This window comes from Alnus glutinosa, chromosome 7 (assembly GCF_958979055.1).
Source record: "Alnus glutinosa chromosome 7, dhAlnGlut1.1, whole genome shotgun sequence".
NCBI lineage: Eukaryota > Viridiplantae > Streptophyta > Magnoliopsida > Fagales > Betulaceae > Alnus > Alnus glutinosa.
The window spans coordinates 22310814-22330256 of NC_084892.1; the positions used below are offsets into that span (position 1 = coordinate 22310814).

General features: G+C 34.9%; 2 protein-coding genes across 6 annotated transcripts; one reads left to right on the forward strand and one right to left on the reverse strand.

Annotated features, from left to right (window-relative positions):
- LOC133872171 (E3 ubiquitin ligase PQT3-like) lies at nucleotides 1-7230 on the forward strand. Of its 4 annotated transcripts, XM_062309610.1 has the most exons (14): nucleotides 2-332; nucleotides 930-1029; nucleotides 1274-1355; nucleotides 1469-1611; nucleotides 1701-1777; nucleotides 1885-1941; nucleotides 2122-2278; nucleotides 2366-2511; nucleotides 2673-2837; nucleotides 2926-3222; nucleotides 3526-3567; nucleotides 3743-3959; nucleotides 4066-4141; nucleotides 6895-7230. In XM_062309610.1, the coding sequence occupies exons 1-14, from the start codon at nucleotides 167-169 to the stop codon at nucleotides 7045-7047; spliced, it is 1878 nt and encodes a 625-aa protein (XP_062165594.1). In that variant the 5' UTR covers nucleotides 2-166; the 3' UTR covers nucleotides 7048-7230. The 4 variants fall into 4 exon arrangements, with proteins under 4 accessions (XP_062165591.1, XP_062165594.1, XP_062165592.1 ...); XM_062309607.1 differs by lacking the exon at nucleotides 6895-7230 and having other exon boundaries at nucleotides 1-332; nucleotides 4066-4640; XM_062309608.1 differs by lacking the exon at nucleotides 6895-7230 and having other exon boundaries at nucleotides 2-183; nucleotides 4066-4639.
- A 1247-nt stretch (nucleotides 7231-8477) lies between these two features.
- Nucleotides 8478-14959, reverse strand: LOC133873563 (lipid phosphate phosphatase gamma-like). 2 transcript variants are annotated; one of them, XM_062311284.1, is made up of 2 exons: nucleotides 14174-14958; nucleotides 8478-8713 (listed from the first exon to the last, which is right to left on the reverse strand). In XM_062311284.1, the coding sequence occupies exon 1, from the start codon at nucleotides 14858-14860 to the stop codon at nucleotides 14192-14194; it is 669 nt and encodes a 222-aa protein (XP_062167268.1). In that variant the 5' UTR covers nucleotides 14861-14958; the 3' UTR covers nucleotides 8478-8713; nucleotides 14174-14191. The 2 variants fall into 2 exon arrangements, with proteins under 2 accessions (XP_062167268.1, XP_062167269.1); XM_062311285.1 differs by lacking the exon at nucleotides 8478-8713 and adding an exon at nucleotides 8885-9324 and having other exon boundaries at nucleotides 14174-14959.
- Nucleotides 14960-19443: the final 4484 nt, after the last annotated feature.

Genomic DNA, 19443 nt, shown 5'->3' on the forward strand with positions numbered 1-19443 from the left:
TTAACTATTTGGTAATTGATCTTCAAAAAAAAAAAAAACTTATTTGGTAATTGCCTTCTGAAAAGCATTTCGTTTTGTTTCTGCCCCAGCAAACCCTAATAACCTGCTTATTGTTCTTGATCTGATACGCGGACTATCTAGGGCTTGCTCTTTGTTCTGGTACACCATGGCGTTGTATTATAGGTATAAAAGTGAAAGATTTTTCGATTCAATTGCCATAAATGTGCCATTCATCTCGGTCAGTTATTTTAAACAAAGAATTTTTGAATCCAAGCGCTACGGATGGGGTAATGATTTCGACCTTGTTGTCATTAATGCCCACACTAATGAAGGTTTGTCCTGATTTTTAGAGATTAATGAGTTATTTTTCTCTTATTTCCAACAAGATTAGGGTTTTAGGCAATGAGAGTATTGTGATCTTTACGATTAGGGTTTTAGGCGATGAGGGTATTGTGATCTTTACGAATAGGGTTTTAGGCGTTGAGCGGATTGTGATCTTTGCGATTAGGGTTTTAGGCGGTGATAGGATTGTGATCTCTGCTCTCAATTAATTTTTATTTGGATTGTTTTTTTTTTTTTTTAAAAAAAAAAGGAGAGACCAATTTACCCTAAAAAGAAATAATCATTAAGGGGTTGGGTTGGATCGCACTGTTACAATTCCATTTTCCCTGGCGTTAAGAAATAACTTTGTATTGGTAAAATTAGGAGTGCCATGGTATTGAAAGAATTTTGGCTAAAAATTTTATGGTGGTGACTAGTGTGGTGCAATTTGAGAGGGATGGGTTGTGAGATCGATACTGGGGTGGAATGGTTAGGGAGAATAGGGTCCTCATGTTGATGATTTGTATCTGATCACTTGTTTAGTTTCATGAATTAATGTTTCCCACAGTATTTAATAAATAATCCGTTTCTCTGTTTTGGAATTTCAGAGTATCTTGATGAAGCAATGCTGATTCCTAAAAATAGCGCAGTTTTAATTCGTCGAGTTCCTGGATGGCCACGCAAGGCCATGGTTGCCGACCGCCGAGTGTACTATCTCTAACTTTTAATTTCTTGATTGCGTAGTTGAGCTTGTTTCAGTTTAGTCATTTATTGGAATGAACATTTATGGAAATTGAGCTTAGCAGCACACAAACATGGTGATGTGGACAGTCATTGTCACTTTATCTTTCCAAACCCATATCACAGTGGTTACGTGTTCAGAAAAAGATTTATTCCTTTTGTTGTGGAGAAAATTCTTAAAGTTTGGTTTTGGGCTGCATTTGTTTTGCAGGCCGGAGGAAGAAAATAAGATGGTCAATGCTGAACCAGAAAAGAGTAGCTTACCAGCTACTGTTGCTTCTACCATGATATATGTAAGCCTAGCCTTCGTAATCGTCCCTTGGATTCGGTCATCTTATGGAAATCTGACTTTTGCCTCAAATATATAATGCATTCAAGTAATAGTGTGTTTCATTTGACTTTACAGCCTGAGGACTCAGAGTGGAATGACTTTTGGAATGATGTGAATGGGCCTAGCAATCCAACTGTGGAAACTCCCCCTACTAATATAGCTGATGAGGAAAGCAAGATTAAAGCTCTAATTGATACTCCAGCCTTGGACTGGCAATGGTGAGATGCCTTCTGCTTTTGTTGCGTTATTTGATGCTAATGGTTGGTTTTAGGTTTCCACCTTTTCACAATTTTGTATTCAATTGCAGTCAAGGTCCTGATGGTTTTGGCCCTAGCAGAGGATTTGAAAGGGGTATAGGTGGTAAAATGGGCGGACATGGTTTTGGTGAGTCTTTATACCTCATTTTGGTTTTATGTATGTCACGTCAATTGCTACTTAATCTATTTATGCGATAAGCTGAAATTTGTTATCGTCTTTTTGCGGTCAAGCAGGGTTTGAGTGGGAAACACCTCCACAGGGCTATGTGTGTCACAGGTGCAAGGTGCCCGGTATGTTCATTTTTTAATGATTTTTTTCTTCAAATGTTTCTTCTCTTCCTTGTCTTCTTAGTTAGAAAATTGCTTGCCGATTGCTATTGAGGGAGAGAGAGAGAATTGCTTGCTCAAACGTTTATCTTTTAAAAAAGAAAAGAAAGAAAGTGCTCACTGTTTCGAGCTTTGTATCTTCAGGGCACTTTATTCAGCACTGCCGTACAAATGGTGATCCGAAGTTTGACATTGAAAGGGTGAAGCCACCAACTGATATACCAAAGTCCTTGCTTATGGCTACTCCAGATGGCTCATACGCTTTGTCAAGTGGTGCAGTAGCTGTTTTGGAACCAAACGGGTAAGCTGATACCGTTAATAGATGTATATATAGAGTATCTATATTTTGTCTTGAAAATTGATTATAATGGTTATTTGAAAAATACAGAGCTGCTTTTGAGAAAGAAATGGAAGGGGTACCATCCACATATTCTGTTGGTGAGCTACCACCTGAGCTCTACTGCCGGTTGTGCAAGGAAGTACTGAAAGATGCTGTGCTGGCCAAGTGTTGTTTTGAGAGCTTTTGTGAAAAATGTATGTTGTGATGTTTTAAGTTTTAAAATGTGGTTACTTTCTACCCAATTTGGATGTTATATAGAATCTCAACTTTAATACTCTATGGTTTCATGAGCTTTTCTTCATCCATCAGTAAATGTTTTATTCTCAAGCTCATATGTTCATAAAATTTTACTCAGGTATCAGGAACCACATAATCTCAAAGACAACGTGTGTATGTGGGAAAAAAAATATTGTCGCTGATGATCTCCTTCCAAATAAAACGCTCAGGCATACAATCAACCGTATATTGGAGGGTGGTAGCAGTAGTTCTGAAAATGCTGGAAGTACCTTTCCAGTTCGAGGTTTGTGTTTTACTAACATGGCTTTTATAGTAATCATAAATGTGTGCTATAATATATTTTATTAACAACATTTTGTCTTAAAATTCAGGTATGGAATCTGCTCGCCTGCTGCCCAAAGTTCCATCCCCAACTTTATCTGCTGCATCAAAGGGTGAACAAAAGCAATCTCCTGTTAGTGAAGAAACCCCGAAGATACATGAAACTGGAGATGAGGGAAAGGCTGCTACTTTCCCGCAGCGTACAGCAAAGAAAGGGACTCAAAAAGCAGCTGATTTGTCTGAATTTCCGCATGAGTCAGTGAGTGTGAGAGAAATAACATCATCACTGGAGAGTGCTCCCTTGGCTGAGGAAGAAGTTCACCAGAAAGTGCCTACCAGTGAGGCTGGTAAAGTTTTATTCTGTGGTATTTTGAATCTATTTCTTTTTCCTCCCCACTCCCAATACCTATTGAGTCAAGTGTTTCTTAGATCATTCAGCTTATGGAACTCCACATCCTGTTTTTTAGTTATGTTTGTTGCATTAGGAGCTGCATGGATAGTTGTCATAACACATCTGAGACTGAAACCATATAAACACTATTAAAAGAAGTGTCCTAAAATCTATTACTATATTGTATATTATATCTGTTGGTTGTTGTAATGAGGTCTCATCGATCTCACATTTTATGTGAATGTATTTGATTTTTCAGGAAAGAAAAAGGAAAAGAAGAAAGCCCGCATACCTGCAATTGGTATGTTCATGCTCTTCCATTGCTTTTTTGTCTAACATTTGATGAAATTTTTCTAAGGATTGGGTTTCTTTTAGTGGCTCTGGTTATGAATATGCTTAATTTTGAAAACTGCAATTTGGCGGTTGCATCCCTTATGTTTTTAAGATAATTTATTCTAGTTTTGAATGCCTCGTAGATTTGCAGTGGAAAACCTCTCGAGACCTTGCAGCTGAGAACAATATAATGCCTTCTGGTCCCTCTGCCTTTAATCCGTACTGGACTGGCATGCAACCTGGTGCTATGGCTTACATGGGTTATGGAATACGTCCTTTTGACATGCCTTTTGGGGGTATTGCACCTCAAGACCCATTTGGTGCACAAGGCTATATGTTCACTCCTATTCCACCTCAAAGGTATGTTGCTTGCACTACACGAAGTTCTTGCTTTTTAAATAGTTTTGAACCATACAAATGCAGTTTTTTTATATGACTAATTAGGTTAATTTCTTTATCTTGACAGGGAGTTTTCCAACGATTGGGAGTTTGGTGGGGTAGTGAACCGTGTTGCTGATGTTCCTTCAACAAAATTGAAATCTGTATGTCTTTTGTATTGTACTAATTGCCCTTTGCCCTATTTATTTTTATACTGCAGCTTTATGAAAGGAAGAGAGATTGTTTTGTTTCTGCTGTTAAGGTTAAATAATGGATATTTTAGAAGTTATAGTTCATTTGTCTTCAATATATGTATTTTTAATGATGCTCTATCTAATTATGGAGTTATCATGGGAAGAGAGTGCCAGAGCATTTCAAATTTTGATTTCTCTATCTATGCCTATTTGGCTATTAAATGCACATCTAAAGTGGCAGAATATGCAAAAAGCAAAAGGTGGTTTGACTTGCATGGCTGTAGCAGCATGTTTCTGGTCCTATGGACCTATAGCCTTCTAATCCCATCAGCGAATTCATCTCCCGCTATTCTTGGAGGAATTAAACAATTCTTCTCTTTTTTTCTTCTTGGTCTTTTGCAAATTGTATTTATGTTGTTAGTTTAGTTTTATCCTCCTTTTAAGGCCGGAATGCTTTGAATTAAAGTGTCTGGTCATGCACATTGTTTAGCTAATTGTGCCACTTCTAATTTTTCTTTTTGGAAGCTTTTTCATTAAATCTCCAATTTTCTCTTCCATTCGGATTATAAGTAGGAAAGATGATCCTCAGCTCTCCTGTAGTCTTTTCCCTTATTCAATTATTAAAAAAAAAAAAAAAAGTAGCTAGCACGGATTCTCGCCATGCCATGCCATTTTTTTTATCTCCATAATTTGATTTGAAAGAAGTGGTGGTTGGCTCTAAAAAATGCCAAACTTTTCTACTCTTTTGCCGGTCAGCAGCAAACAGTTCCTGGAAATTTAGCAGGACGAGCAAAGAAAAGCACATGCATCTAAACCCGGCCCACTTGCGCGTTTCTGTGGTTGAGCTTCAGCTCGCCCGGATTCCACATAAGGTGCTTAAAAAGTATTTTTAGCACATAAAAAGATGCTTGGTAAAAAACTTAAAAAACACATTTTTTACCTCTCTCTCTCTCCTCTCTTCTTTTTTTTTTTTTTTTTTTTTAAAAAAAAAAAAAAAAATTCTAAAAAGGCCTAAAACTAGGAGTGGGCAAATAATCCAACTACTACCGACCGATCGCCATTGAATTGCTATCAATCACCTATCGACTCTTCTACCGAGTTCTGGTGGTCGGTTAGTCAGCATAAAAAATTTATACCAAAGTCTATAAGTCTATTGATCTATGTATTGATTGTGATTGGTTGTCTAAGAGCCAAATTGAAGATGAAAAAGGAGGGATTGAGAAGATGAAAACGGAGGGATTTAGTGAAAGATAGCTAGTTGTGTTGTAGATAGTGATAAGGTGAGGATAAGATAAGGTTAAATGGCATCAGCGTAATGGGCATCAGGATTTCAATGGGATTTTCGCTGATTTCCAAGTCTAATGCCCCTTCCTATACAGCTTTTTAGCTGTTAGATTCACATCTTCAATCCAAGTAATGCTACATATCATCCCTATATCTCCCTTTTGTTCTCTCAAAATTGATGTGGATCTTAAAATCGCCATTGGATCAAAATCTAATAGTGACCTATCATAAATTCAATGGTAGTTTTTAAGAGCCACATTAGTTTTAGAGGGACATAAGGGTAACATGTAGCATTACTCCTTCAATCCTCATCGTTCGACTAGCTTTTACTCTGCATTACTGTTAGCTATCATGCACGCCAGCAATCACGCATGCCATTCATCTTCTCAACTCTTAAGACCTGATCCTTCATCTTTCTTCCTCCCAAACTCTTCACAGTCTTCATCTTCCTTCCTAACCATTTACAAATCAGAGACTCTGCCGCACATCTCCTCCCAACGTCTTCAAACTAACTCACCATTGGTATGCTTGATTATTGCATTTTTGTGCTGCCCAATTCATACAGAGGGTTATGATCATTTTCCAGTACTTTTGAGTGATAAACTTTGTTTTCCTATATTTTTGTGCTAACCGACTGTCTTTTAACTGATTCCACCGACTTATCTGATTTAACCGAAAATATTGAAATTAAAAGTTGTTGAAATAAAGTCGGTGAATTAACCGACTTTGGCAGTAACCAAACCGAAAACACCCATACCAACACTGACTAAATCGATACCCACCCCTACCTAAAACCGTGTTTTAAAAAAAATAAAATATCATTAATTTTTTATTTTTTTATATACACTTTATTTTCCAATACAATCCTAAATAGGCTCTTAGCCTCTTAGTGACTTCCTCTCTCACCTTTTAGCTTTTTGAATGGCACTTGCATTTCCTTCCAAAATGGGACTTGGAACAATAATGTTATTCTTTTTATTTCGAGAAATGCTAGGCTTACAAAATATGTTACCAAAAAAAAAAAAAAACTCTTGCAAGATGTGGCATGACATGATTGAATTTCTCAAAATTAAGATTAATCTCCTTCTCAATCATGTTATATACTAGACAAATAATCACGTTTCATCTACCAAAACTGATGTGGCGTTTTATCCACCAAATGTTATAGGGGGTACCACGCAAAATCAATTTTGGTGGATGAAATGCAATTACTATCTAGTATATAGCATTTCTATTTTGGAAATTAACTAGTTTGAGTTGCAATATATTTGATTAAAAAAAAAATCTCATTTGATGTTCGCATCAAAACATTTTTTTAAAATGAAAATTAAAAAAGCTCTTTACAAAACGATTATCAAACATTAATTTCTTGTTGTGTCTGATAAGTGATATGAGCTAAGGGAATTGTTTCTGATATGCCGTTTATTGCATTGGTGCAGAAGAATATCTCCCCTTTATCAAGCGCCCACTGCCATCGTCCAGCTAAGAGGAAATTGGAGCACTATGTGGACAAAGAAGTGAGCAAGAAGAAGAGGGAGGCCGCCGGTGCGTCTCCGCACTCGACGTGTCATCGCCCAACACGGGTGGCTTAGGATTCAACTCCAACCTACCATTTTGTGTAGAAATTTTGACCTGAAAATCCTCTACCTAAATGGAATGGGCCTTATCCTTTTCGGCCCAATGAGAAGAGGATTAGGCTTGTGCTTTTTCCAGCAATTGTAGTCTAGTTTGATTTTTGATTTTTTTTTTTTTTTTTTTGATATTATGGGCAAAAATTATGGTTGTAACTTGTAAATGATATCACATTTTAAGAATCAAAAAGAAAGTGAATGAATTGATTCTTCTTTCCTTTAGCCCAATGGTGTTGGTATGATTTCGTATCCTTTATTGCATTCGAGTAGTATTTTTAATTGTTTTTGAAATTGTCAAACCAAAATAAGAACTAAGAATGTTTGTGGAGCCACATTTGAAAATTTGTTTGGTTAACTAGTATTTGAATAGAGTTTTTACTTTTCAGCATTTGAGAAGTAAAAAATAAAATAAATAAATAAATAAATATTTTTGCCAAACAGACCTTAAATTTGTTATGGGATTCTAGCACGTAGATTTCTTCAATTCTAACTATGATTTTTAAAATAGGTAGTTGATAATCAATATTTATCATTTTTAAAATATTAAAAATATGATGAATCATAATATATAGTACTTCTAGGATATACACCAGCCTAATCATTAGGCCGGGCCAATCCAATACCATAGAATTCGAAGGTTTTGGTGCACATTAAATTCATTAATAGAATTGTAAGATCATCGGCATATGAGTTTGGATCCTGTAAATACAAAGAGCATGCCCTACTACTTACAAAAAAAGGAAAAAAAAAAAAAAAAAAAAAAAAAAGAAAAGAAAAAAAGGAGGAGAAGAAGAATAAGAAAAAAAGAGCATGCACGGTTTACGTACCGTAAAAAAATTATAACATGTGCTGTAATTTTAACGGTCCAGATTTAATTTTACTTTCTTTTTAGTTAAAAAAAAAAAATCTAAACCAATAAAAAAAACAACAGCCAAATCCATAAGATTATGCAGCTCCGAGCCTTAAGGGCTTTTTTGGATTTTCGTGAGATTAAATTTTAAAAAGTCGTTCTTTTTTGTTTTTTGTTTTTTTTGTTTTTTTTTTTTTCTGAGCAATTGTTTTTTGAATCTCTTATCTTATATTTTTAAACATATAGTAATTTTTGCATTAAAAAAAATAATAAATAAATACAACTGGTAATAGGTTAACGTAATCTCATCCAATCAAATTGAATTTTGTTCCTCTTTATTTTTAAGGTGAAATATCGTGCAATTTTTTTTCCAAGCTAAGCATGCATTGTTAGGTTAGTAACGCAACATCATATATTTTTTTGGCAAAATTTCGTTAGATTTTTCAACAAATTTTTTTTAAAAAAATCCTTATTTTTGGATAACCAGGCCTGAAGAACCATATCATTGCATTCACAAATTCCGTCAGGAAGCAAGCAAGTGTTATGACAAGCAACAATATCTTCCATTCAATAATTTTTGAATCATCCACTTGATAAATATTGAAGTTTCTATATGTAGTATCTAAAGATATGCATTTCTAATATAGTTCCTTCAGCTAGGTAGAACTTATGCAAGCATTTAACAAAAGACAATCCAAACTCCAGTACTGATCCCTCCTGCACCCACCTTCCTTTCCTCTCCAAATGAAGTGATCTGACCTATGTTATTCAATTTACCTGGAAAAAGAAACATAAAGAGCAGTTTCAATGATAAACATATATCAAGAACCAAAGGATCTCAAACATTAATGTTACTTTTACATTATAGAAACTTCAAATTGGAAAACCATGAAATAGGAAACAGATTTTCTTGAGGCTTCACAGTAACAGGATCAATTCATTTGGCTACACCAGACATTTGAAGGCAAGAAGTAATCTTCAAATCAACTAAAATAGACAAAATATTACCCTAACCACATCAAGTCAGTTAAACAAACTAAAGCACTATTTATATCCTCAATACCCGTTTCTCCTCTCATCACTATAGCACTTTTAACTCGAAGAAAACAATTCCTCTGGGAGTATCACACCAAAACAATTTATGGAATCCTCTCATCAATCCTCAATCAGCATTAATTGTAACTAGTTAGAGGCATATTAATTATATTTGCACTAATCCTGCTTCTGACATCCACTTCAACATCCTTAAATCATGCTCATTATCAGACGTGATTCCTTAACCACCTGAAACTGACACAAAAATCCAAATTGTGCTCCTTCACCGCATCCATCCTACTCTTCATCCATGAAAGTATCTTTTCGGATGCCCTATCTTGCCATGAAACCCCCTACGGAATATCCAATCACCAATTAAGCATAGATAAGTTCAGCTCATAATATTAAAATCATTCTTTAGATATTTGATTCTTCTGCATTTAGCTAAAACACATGGAAAATAATCACCAATATGTGGCAAGAAAATTTAAGGGAGGGAGAGTAAAGGTAGAGGCTCATTTTCAGCTACAACCTATATATTAACCATCAATGGTGGAAGCACAACAATAACTACTGTTTCATTAAAAAAAACCATTTCCTACAGAACGACAAAAGCCTTGTACCCGCAAGTGCATGTAACTTTCATAGTGCCCATATTAGAAGATTAGTTTCAGAGAACAACTTTCCTTTGACAAAATTAACATATAATTTAATATTGAGGTTCACTGCACCAACTTAATTCCAAGCTTAAAACTTAAATGAAGCATCATATAATATACAAAGTATTATAACCACTAAGCAAAGCCATGATCTTGTCTAAGCATATAACCCTGCACTACCAGTTGGCCCTAAGGACAAAAATTGAGGGGAGACACATGCACAAACCATTGAAGAACTAAAATTTCATGCTTTTTTGGTGTTTTCTTCAAAAAAAAAATTCATTTCAGAAGCAAACCAACTTGAAAAAGGATGAGTGCAAGATTTAGATTGTGGAGAGTTTGCACAAGGTCTCAATACTCTGTTTGTTTCTTTGTACAGCTGCACTTGTTCCTCTTTTGGTGCTTAGTTATCCTGATTTCTTTGTTTTTTTTTTTTTTTTTTTTATTGGTTCTCCTTCTAGCCAGGTGTTTTCTCTAGTATGCTTACTGTGTACCTGGAGTGCCTTACGCTTTCAATGATATCTCAATTACGTACAAAAAAAAAAAAAAAAGTTTACTCAAGGTCTTCTGGTTCAACGAAGTCCCAATGATGTTGTTTTTGGTTCCCAAAAAAATTCATTTCAGAAGCAAACCAACTTGAAAAAGGATGAGTGCAAGATTTAGATTGTGGAGAGTTTGCACAAGGTCTCAATACTCTGTTTGTTTCTTTGTACAGCTGCACTTGTTCCTCTTTTGGTGCTTAGTTATCCTGATTTCTTTGTGTGTGTGTGTGTGTGTTTTTTTTTTTTTTTTTTTTTTTTTTTTTTTCTAGTTCTTCTTCTAGCTAAGTGTTTTCTCTAGTATTCTTACTGTGTAACTGGAGTGCCTTACACTATCAATGATATCTCAATTAAGTACAAAAAAAAAAAAGGAGTTTACTCAAGGTCTTCTAGTTCAATGAAGTCCCAATGATGTTGTTTTTGGTTCCCACCAGTTTATCATCCATATGCAAAAACTAAAAGCCTACTAAAGTAATCACGATCAATGAAGTTATAAGATTCCGAGTAAAGATCATTTGAAATGAAGTCTTACTTTAAGGTGTTATCTAATTCTATACATTCTTCTTCTCCTTGGAATAGTATTTGAAAAATTAAGGTTTCTCCGAGAGTGGCTTTCTGTGTAGATTGCGACTTTAGGGAAAATTTTAACTTTGGATAATTTACGCAAGATAAATATTATTGTGATGGAGTGGTGCTATATGTGTAAAACTTGTCGAGAATCCATTGATCATTTGTTCCTGCAAAATTGTGGAGTACGATATTACAACTGTTTGGTGTTGTGTGGGTTATGCCGCAATCAATGATAGAGATGTTGGGGAGTTGGAAGGGGCAAAGGGAACCGGTTGTTGGTGCCGATTTGGAAAATGGCTCCATTTTGTTTGATGTGGTGTCGATGGAAGGAACAAAATGCACATAGTTTTGAAGATTGTGAGACTGGTTCGATTAACTTGAAGAAGTTAGTGATACAAATCTTGTTTATGTGGAGAGTGACGCTACAGTCTATGCCTGAGTGCTCTTATTCTAATTTTTTAGATCGTATTCTTCTTTCTTGTTCAATTAGGGGTATCATGTATACATTCTGTGTACTTTGGGTTGCGCCCCTCTACACTTTTTTCTTTTTCTTTTTTCTTTCAAAAATATACTTTATTTCTCAAAAAAAAAAAAAAAAGAGATTATGGGTAAAAAAAAATATACTTATTTTTGATTCTTTTTCTTTTAAAGATGTCACATACCTTAGGTGATAAAAGTACAACAGCATTAGCATTTAGCAGGCTTCGATTTGCCCCATTTTAACTCTCTCTCAAATCCCTTATCCCCATACCATGAAATGAAGTTCTATGATTTGTGAGAAAATTAGAAAAATAACCTATTTATTTTCGAGGACCCTTAATTTAAGACAAATACAAATCAAATCAACAGTTATTATAGTTGGGGGCCAGCATATTGCTCCTTCTGGAATGCTTTTCCTCAACTATCATTAAACTATAAAATTGAATAATTCTGTCAACAGTGATCTATATTACGTATAAAAGTATGCCAGTTGCAAATGAGCTCTAGCTCAAATGACACCTCCTCCACCTAAAAGTACATGGTGGAGGGTGTGGTTGGGGCTTCAAAACCCATTAGGTGCGCCTGTCACTTATCAATCAAAAAAACAATATGCCAGTCCTATTGCTTAACCAATATCCTGCAAAGCACCTGGCTAATGAGGCATCTACACATATGTAGTAAACTAAACCAAATAATAAGAAGGGTTAAATACCTCATTGGTACCTGTGCTAAAGCCTCAAATCAAAAAGTCGTTTCGGTTTCAAAAAGTATCACAGGTGGCCGGCCAAGTGGGATGGTAATCCGAGTTAGCTGAAATATCTGGTAGCCAAGACAAGTGTCACTATTTTAAGGGGGGTGACGTGGACGGTCATTAAAAAAATGGACGGAACTTAGATGGAAGTACCAATTGGGTTTTTCCATTAACGACAAATACCACCTGTAACACTTTTTGAAACCGAGACGGCTTTTTAATTTCGGGCATTACCACAGGTACCAATTAGGTATTTAACCCTAACAAGAAACACTTCTATCCGTTGCTCATTTAACAATCCCTGAAATTCATGGTAGTTAGATAGGCAACCTTACTGAAAGGGAAAAAATCTGACACGCCCTTAATAATATGAAGAAACAAAGCAAGAGACTAACACAAAGAAAATGAAAGATTCAAATGAATGGGCTTCCTAGAGAGATAAAGATGAAAATAAATTGAGCCTATGAGCCCTAAAACCATCATTGTTACAAATTTCTAAATCAAAAGATGTGCTTTGGTTGTTGAGAAGAAAGAGGGAAGGTAAAGGGCAAGGTAAGAGAACTTATGCCATAAAAATTTGTCATCACAGATGATCAAGCAACACCATTGGGATTTTTCCATCTTGTATCTTAAAAAACAAGGCTTTCATTTAATCCTTCACAAAAATGGTAACTTAAGTGCCTCTATTTTATCTTTTGGGTTCAAAAAACAATGAACAATATACGACAATGACAAAAGTGTTTGCTTCCTCACCAAAGTAAATGCCAACAAAAATTCGTGCACGGTGTGTGTTCATCAGATATTTGACCGCCAAAGAGAAAGAACATAATCAAATTCAGTTGGATCAGTAATTTCCCAACATAAAGATCCATTGAACAAAAGTTCGATCAATGCCGAAGACATTCCTCTTCATTTGGTGGACAAAGGCTGGGCATGTCAAATGTCACATAAATTTTCATTACATTTGGTTTTCATTTCCAAGCTTCCTTTCCAAAAGCCACAACAAGAAAAAAGTTCAAATAACTGGCTTTCAGTTGAACACATTACAAACAATATTACATTGGAAGTGTCCTAAACATACCGTTTACTTGTCAAATTTTTAGCACACGACTGAGCTCACTCTGTAGGTTCAACACTATTTGGTAACCCATCAACTCTACCATTTTCTCAATTACCACGCATAACTTTTCCTTCCCTATCGCATTATGGTCATGAAAAATGACAGACCAGATAAGGAGAAAATTCTATCATATAAAACTGTATGAATCTTCAAATAAAGCTGAACATATTTTAGGAAAGATAGTAGTAAAAAAATTATAGGCATACACTATATTTTGTTTTTAATAAGCAATCGCAAAATTCATTAAAAAGCGCAAAGACGCAATCTAGGTACACATGGAATATACATGAGAGAAGCCTAGCTAGAATCAGAGAAGAGATCTAAGAATACATGAAAATTCAAAAAACTAGAATACGAGGCAGCAACCCAAAGAAAGAGAGCCTTAAAGAATAAAGCCCTTAATTCCACTAAAGCCCTCTTATGGTCCTCAAAGCTACGATCGTTTCTTTACCTCCATATACACCACATAAGGCAAGGCAGAATCATCTTCCGAACTACGTCAAGTTGAGACCTACCCCTAGCGCTTTCCAACAAGCAAAGATGTCTACTATTCTTCTAGGCATAACCCAAGCCAACCCTACATTGCTAAAGAATGTATTCCAAAGTGCACCTGCGAACTCATAGTGGAGAAGAAAATGGTCCACTAAAACTCCCCACTCTTCTTACACATGCAACACCACTCAACCACAATGATATATTGTTTCCTTAGATTGTCCATGATGAGGACCTTCCCTAAGACGACCGACCAAGCGGCATACACCATATGATTCTAGACTGCATCTCTTATTAAGCTTGACCAGCGAATATACTCTCAAATAATAAGTGCTCTACTAGTCCACTATACATCTATGAATTGACATTCCATAACATCTGGCCATTATACTTTTGATAGTACAAAAGCTGGATTGCACGATCAAATTCGCAAATAGGTCTGCCTCGTTGAATTAAGCTAAACAAACAATATCCACCTACAGAGTTTCAAATCAACTCAAAAAGAAACTAGGTTTAAATCACATATGTAAACGCCCAATGTTTAGCTCAGTATAATCGAAGAAAATGGAGACAGATAGAATTCATACATACCCAGATGAATTTCATGGTTTAATTGCTCTTGGAAGCCATGTTTTTCCTCGCAGCTCTGGCATTGTCGTACTCGAACTTCAACACATTGGGAATATGAGACGTATCCTTAACATAGAACATCCTCCCAAAAGCGCTGTCCTCGATGGCCGGAAAGTAAGCGGAAAGCACAGAATTCACAAACCAGAACCACAGGGCCCCAAGAAAGACCCCCAGAATAGCCCCAGCGAAGACCTGGGCAACAGTATGGTACCCCAAATACACCCTAGAATACATAGTGAAAATTGCAAGAGACCAAGGCCAAAAATTCACAACCCACTTGTTCGTCGTGTCCCAGAACCTAATCCCTTTACACGTCAACAGCGTAAAATACACAGCGAAGAAGCACATGTACTGGGAGTGGCTGGAGGGCCAGCCGTGCGAGTCGCACGTCTCGAGCAGAGCGCAGGTCTCGGGGCGAGCCTGCTGGACCGATGTCTTGACAAACTCGTTGATGAACTGCGAGATTATGAGGCCCAGAGCGAAGAACATGCCCTGAAGCTCGCGCCGGAAGAAGAAGTGCGAGACGAAGCCGCCGAGGCTGATGAAGACCGGCACTAGCGAGACCCACGCTAGGAAGTGCCCCAGCGGATCCCCCCTCTGGTACCGCACGTGGGTCAGCGTCACAGCCTTCAGTGGCAGCGTCGCCATGCCGTATTATATAACGACCGAGACACCGAAAGAAATTGGGTTTGGATTATAGCTGTTCACCAGATCTCTGCTCTGAGATAAAAGAGTAGTTGAGGGAAAGAGGGGCCTTTTAGGCTTTTAAGCCTTTTATTTATTTTTTAATTAATTAATTATTTTTGAAGTTGGTTTCTCGGGAAACCGTTAACGCTTGGACAAAGAAACAGGGGAGGGTCAGCGAAGTAGAGTCGTCGAAACTGGAAAGATCGGCCATGGAGTGGGCTACACGTGGTCGTCTGGTAAAGCCGTGTATAAAAAAGGCCCTTCCATTACGAGGCCCACAAGGTGCGTTCTCACTGCCAATAAAGTATGTGAAACTCTCTTGTGCTATACGATTAGAGATACGATCTTTAGTCATTTCGACACAAAATCATATATATATATAATAGGGGAATCATTTAGAGGAATGCTTAATATTGAGACAAGTGGCTTATTAAAAAATTGACAAGTGTCATATAATTATAACAAGTTAACGTCAATTTTTTTTTTTTGCCCTTTTGGGACATATCAAATGTCAATTTTCTTTCTCTTCGAAAACATCAAATGTCAAACCGTCAAAAGCGGTTTCTACACGTTCAGTTATTTTTTCCAATTAAAATATTTGAAGGAAAAGGCTATAAAATTGTCTGAAACTCCATACTAAAATTTACAAACAGTCTCTGAAACTCCATTCCCCTCTCCATGTATTGCTCAGAAAACAAAAGAAAATAGAGGGTACATCAATTTAATCAATCAGAGAAGAGGCACCGATATTAACTATAACTCTCCATCTTCTACCTAATATTAAACGCTTCTACACTTTGTTTTGGTTTTAAGATATTTTTGTCAAAAGCTTTTATTATACGTAGTTGCTGCATCTGCAAGACCAAGTCCAACGCCATCTTTGTAAACATGGTTTCAACTTCTGCTATTCCATTTATATATATATAATAATCCTAACTATAATCATTCATGTTCTACCTAATATTAATACATGCTTAAAGCTCTGCAATTAATAAAATCAAACACATTTTATATCCCACAATGTTCTCTGCTTCATCACGATATTGCTAAGAGAGACCGTGAAATTATGTTTAGATTTTTTAAAGTTAATTCCTGAAATTATGCTTAGAATACTCAGATTTTATGTTCAGATTTCTTTGCATTCTTTTTAATGTCTGCTGAGATATGTAGTGATCAAACTGTTGATAATTGCTTCCTATACTTCTTGATAATTTTCTCCTGTAAAAGGCAGAATAGTAGAGACAAGGATTCTACTTAATAGGTCCATGTGAGACACATGATGAGATATTGTTTGAAAATTATGGCCAAAGAAATTTTTTCTTCACGATTTCATGAGATGCTTAAGATAAATGACAGATCAGGAGACAAGTGGCGTATTAAAATACTGCAAAGTATTCATTTTAAGTTAAACGGTGAGTTTAAGTTTGTGTTAAAATGTGATAGTAAACTCAATCCCTATTTGCATGCTAAATAAAAACTGAATCCCTATTTTTTCTCTCAAAAAAAAAAAAAAAAAACTGAACCCTATTTTTGTGTTAAACATGGGTAACACGGTGCTTTTTCAAAATCCTGAAGCGGTTATTTCTTACAACATTAAAAGGCAAAAAGGCTCATAACAGTTACATTACATAACCACTCAATATAACATCATAGCAGTTACAAAACCACTCTATACAACGAAAAAACTGTTGCTTCCCATTGCTATCTTACTATCTTAGCATCTGATCTATCAAAAGGTACTCTCTCTGTTTCTACATTTTTGAGTTTTCTTTGTTTGTAGATTATGAAGATCATATGTATATCAAGATTATATGATTATTTATTTTTATTTACTTAATTTGTAATTTGTTGTGTTCTTGCATATGATTTTTTGTAATTATCTTTGTTACCAAATCAAGTATTCTAGCGAATTCATAACCATTCGTTCATCTTCTTCCTACTATTTTTTTTTGAAAACACATTGTAGAACGACAGAAAAATGTTGTTGAGGTTTAATTGCAGTTCTTATTTCAGAACAAAATATCAAAATTACGTAACAAAAAAATAAGCATCTACAACCGGAGAGAAAAAAAAATGAAAAGGAACACAAAAAAAGAGACTAAGATAAATGATACTCACTTACTGTCGTCTTAAATTTCACATGAGACTATAACAATATAATTAAAGCTCATGTTTCTACATCTCCCCCCAGAAAATTGCAATATAGAACTTTTATAACAATCTTGAAGTTTTCCTCTTTCTCTTTTTCTCATCTCTGTCTCTCGGGTACCTGCTGTGTGTGTGTGTCGGTGAAGAAAATAATAGAAGAGAGAAAGGTGCAGACAAGAAAGAAAAGAGTAGAAGAGGAAAAGAGAAGATAAGTAAGATAAAGTAACTGAAGGTAAAAGTGAGTGCGTGTTCGTCATATGGGTGTGTGTGGTGGAAAATACATAGATGTGTGTGTTTGTCATTCATCTGTGTATAATTGTAAATTGTTTAGGTGTTCAAAAATAGAAAAAAAAAAAAAGAATAAGTGTGTGTTTAATTAGGTGGGTAAAGGATAATAATGGATAAAAAGATAACTGTCTATTGAGTTTTTAAATGCCATACGTTATTTCATGGTGCCATATGTCAAGCTTAACTGTCTATTAAGTTTTTAAACCAATTAAATGTTTAAACATTGCATTTGTCTGTCTATTTTTTCCTTTTGCTTAAATTATATAAAACTAGATAAATTGAAAACAAACTTTGTTTCTATCTTTAATCTAACAGTTTAGTTTTTTTGTTGTTGTTTTTTTTTTTTTCTAATGACCTTTGGGCTTCTTCTTCTGCAAAGTTGTAGAGGCCGGTCTCTACTTAAGAACAAACTTTATATCAATTTCAAGATAAAATTTACATTATAAAATCACATTTCCTATTTATGGCTCTCTAATTATGCATTTAAACTTTTTATTTTTGAATTCAATATTGTAATCACAATTACACATTGCGGTGATCTAAGCTTTATTTTGTAATTTTTTTTTTAAAAAAAAATTCCCTGATTTTCAATCTGATGCTTCCTTTCAAGCTTTGATCACAATGCAATTTATGCAGATCCATATTGAAAGACTTTGTCTTATTTTGTATTTATTTTTCTTTGTATTGTCATTTTCAGAACGTTCTTATATATATATGGGTTTTAATTATTTTGAAATGTAATAGGTATAACACCAACAATATTATAGATTCATATTCGGTGTCTATCAATGTTTTAATAAGTGTATTTTTAATTATTATTATTATTATATATACTATTATATATATATATGATAAGAAGGATTGGGTGTGCTTGATGGTGGCTATTATTAAAATATAATATAAAATAATAAAAAAAAAAATTAGTTTATAAAATGGATAATTATTTGTTTGTTGGTCTTTATCCGGTTCTTTTTGTTTTACACTATTTTGTGCATTACAATATTATGTAATTGTTCTCTTGAATTAAATTTAGTAAATGTAAATATTCAATACATGTGATTTCTTTTGCTTAATTTGAAAATAATTTGCAATAATCGTGCAAATTCTTAAATAATTTGAAGTCATGTGTTTATACTTTTTTTAGTTTACGTCATTCAATTTTCATATCACAAATTAAGCATAATATGTACGCTGATAATTATATAATTTAGTAATATATATAATGTTTTGTGAGTTACAGTTAACTTGATATTGCCTTTCATTTTGAAGGTACAATGTATACGATAATAAGAAAACAATATTCATAATATTTCGCTTCATGTTTGGTAGTTTATAAATTGTTAATTATTCATTATTTGATTACGGTTTGTGTACGATTTTGGTTAGTGTGAGATTTTCTTTAGTTGAAATAATTTTCTTTTTTGTTCCTTTAATTTATATTTTGGACTGCAGCATGGCAGACAAACATCATAAGAAAGATGAATGAAATCCCAACGGACGCTTACTCAGTCTGGTACGCTGGGCGTGTCGCGAGAAATATGAAGTCCTCCGTTTGCGTCCTTTTATGGTGAGGACTCCTAGCGTCAGTCGTGGGAGGGGACGACGTGTTCAGGTACATCGAGAAGGGATATCAGACAGGGGACTCGCTCATGCGTGCGCCTCTGATCCTAAGAGGGCAACATCATTAAGTCGCTACCAACACTTGCATCAAACGCCTGAAGTTATTAATTTTCACCACATGATTGATTTGGAGTGTCAGGAAAAGACAAATGCACCGCCGCCTGAGTCCTCCGACAATGAGGACGATCATGCTTGACATATTTTAATTTCTCTATTAGAAATTCTCAAATTTCATGTTTATAGACTTGATAAATTTTATGTAGCATTTTAATACAGGTTATCCAATTTGTAAATATTGAATACAAGTTATTCTAATGATGTGAGTGTATTATTTTGTTCTTTGCTTTAGTGAATTCTTATATATGTATAAAAGGTCTCTTGAATTAACATCTATATATATTTATGTATTTTCATTCTTATTCCTAAATTTTTATTTTGTTTTTAAAATTAAATGTAGCATTCTAATTTTTTTTTTTTTTTTAAAAAAA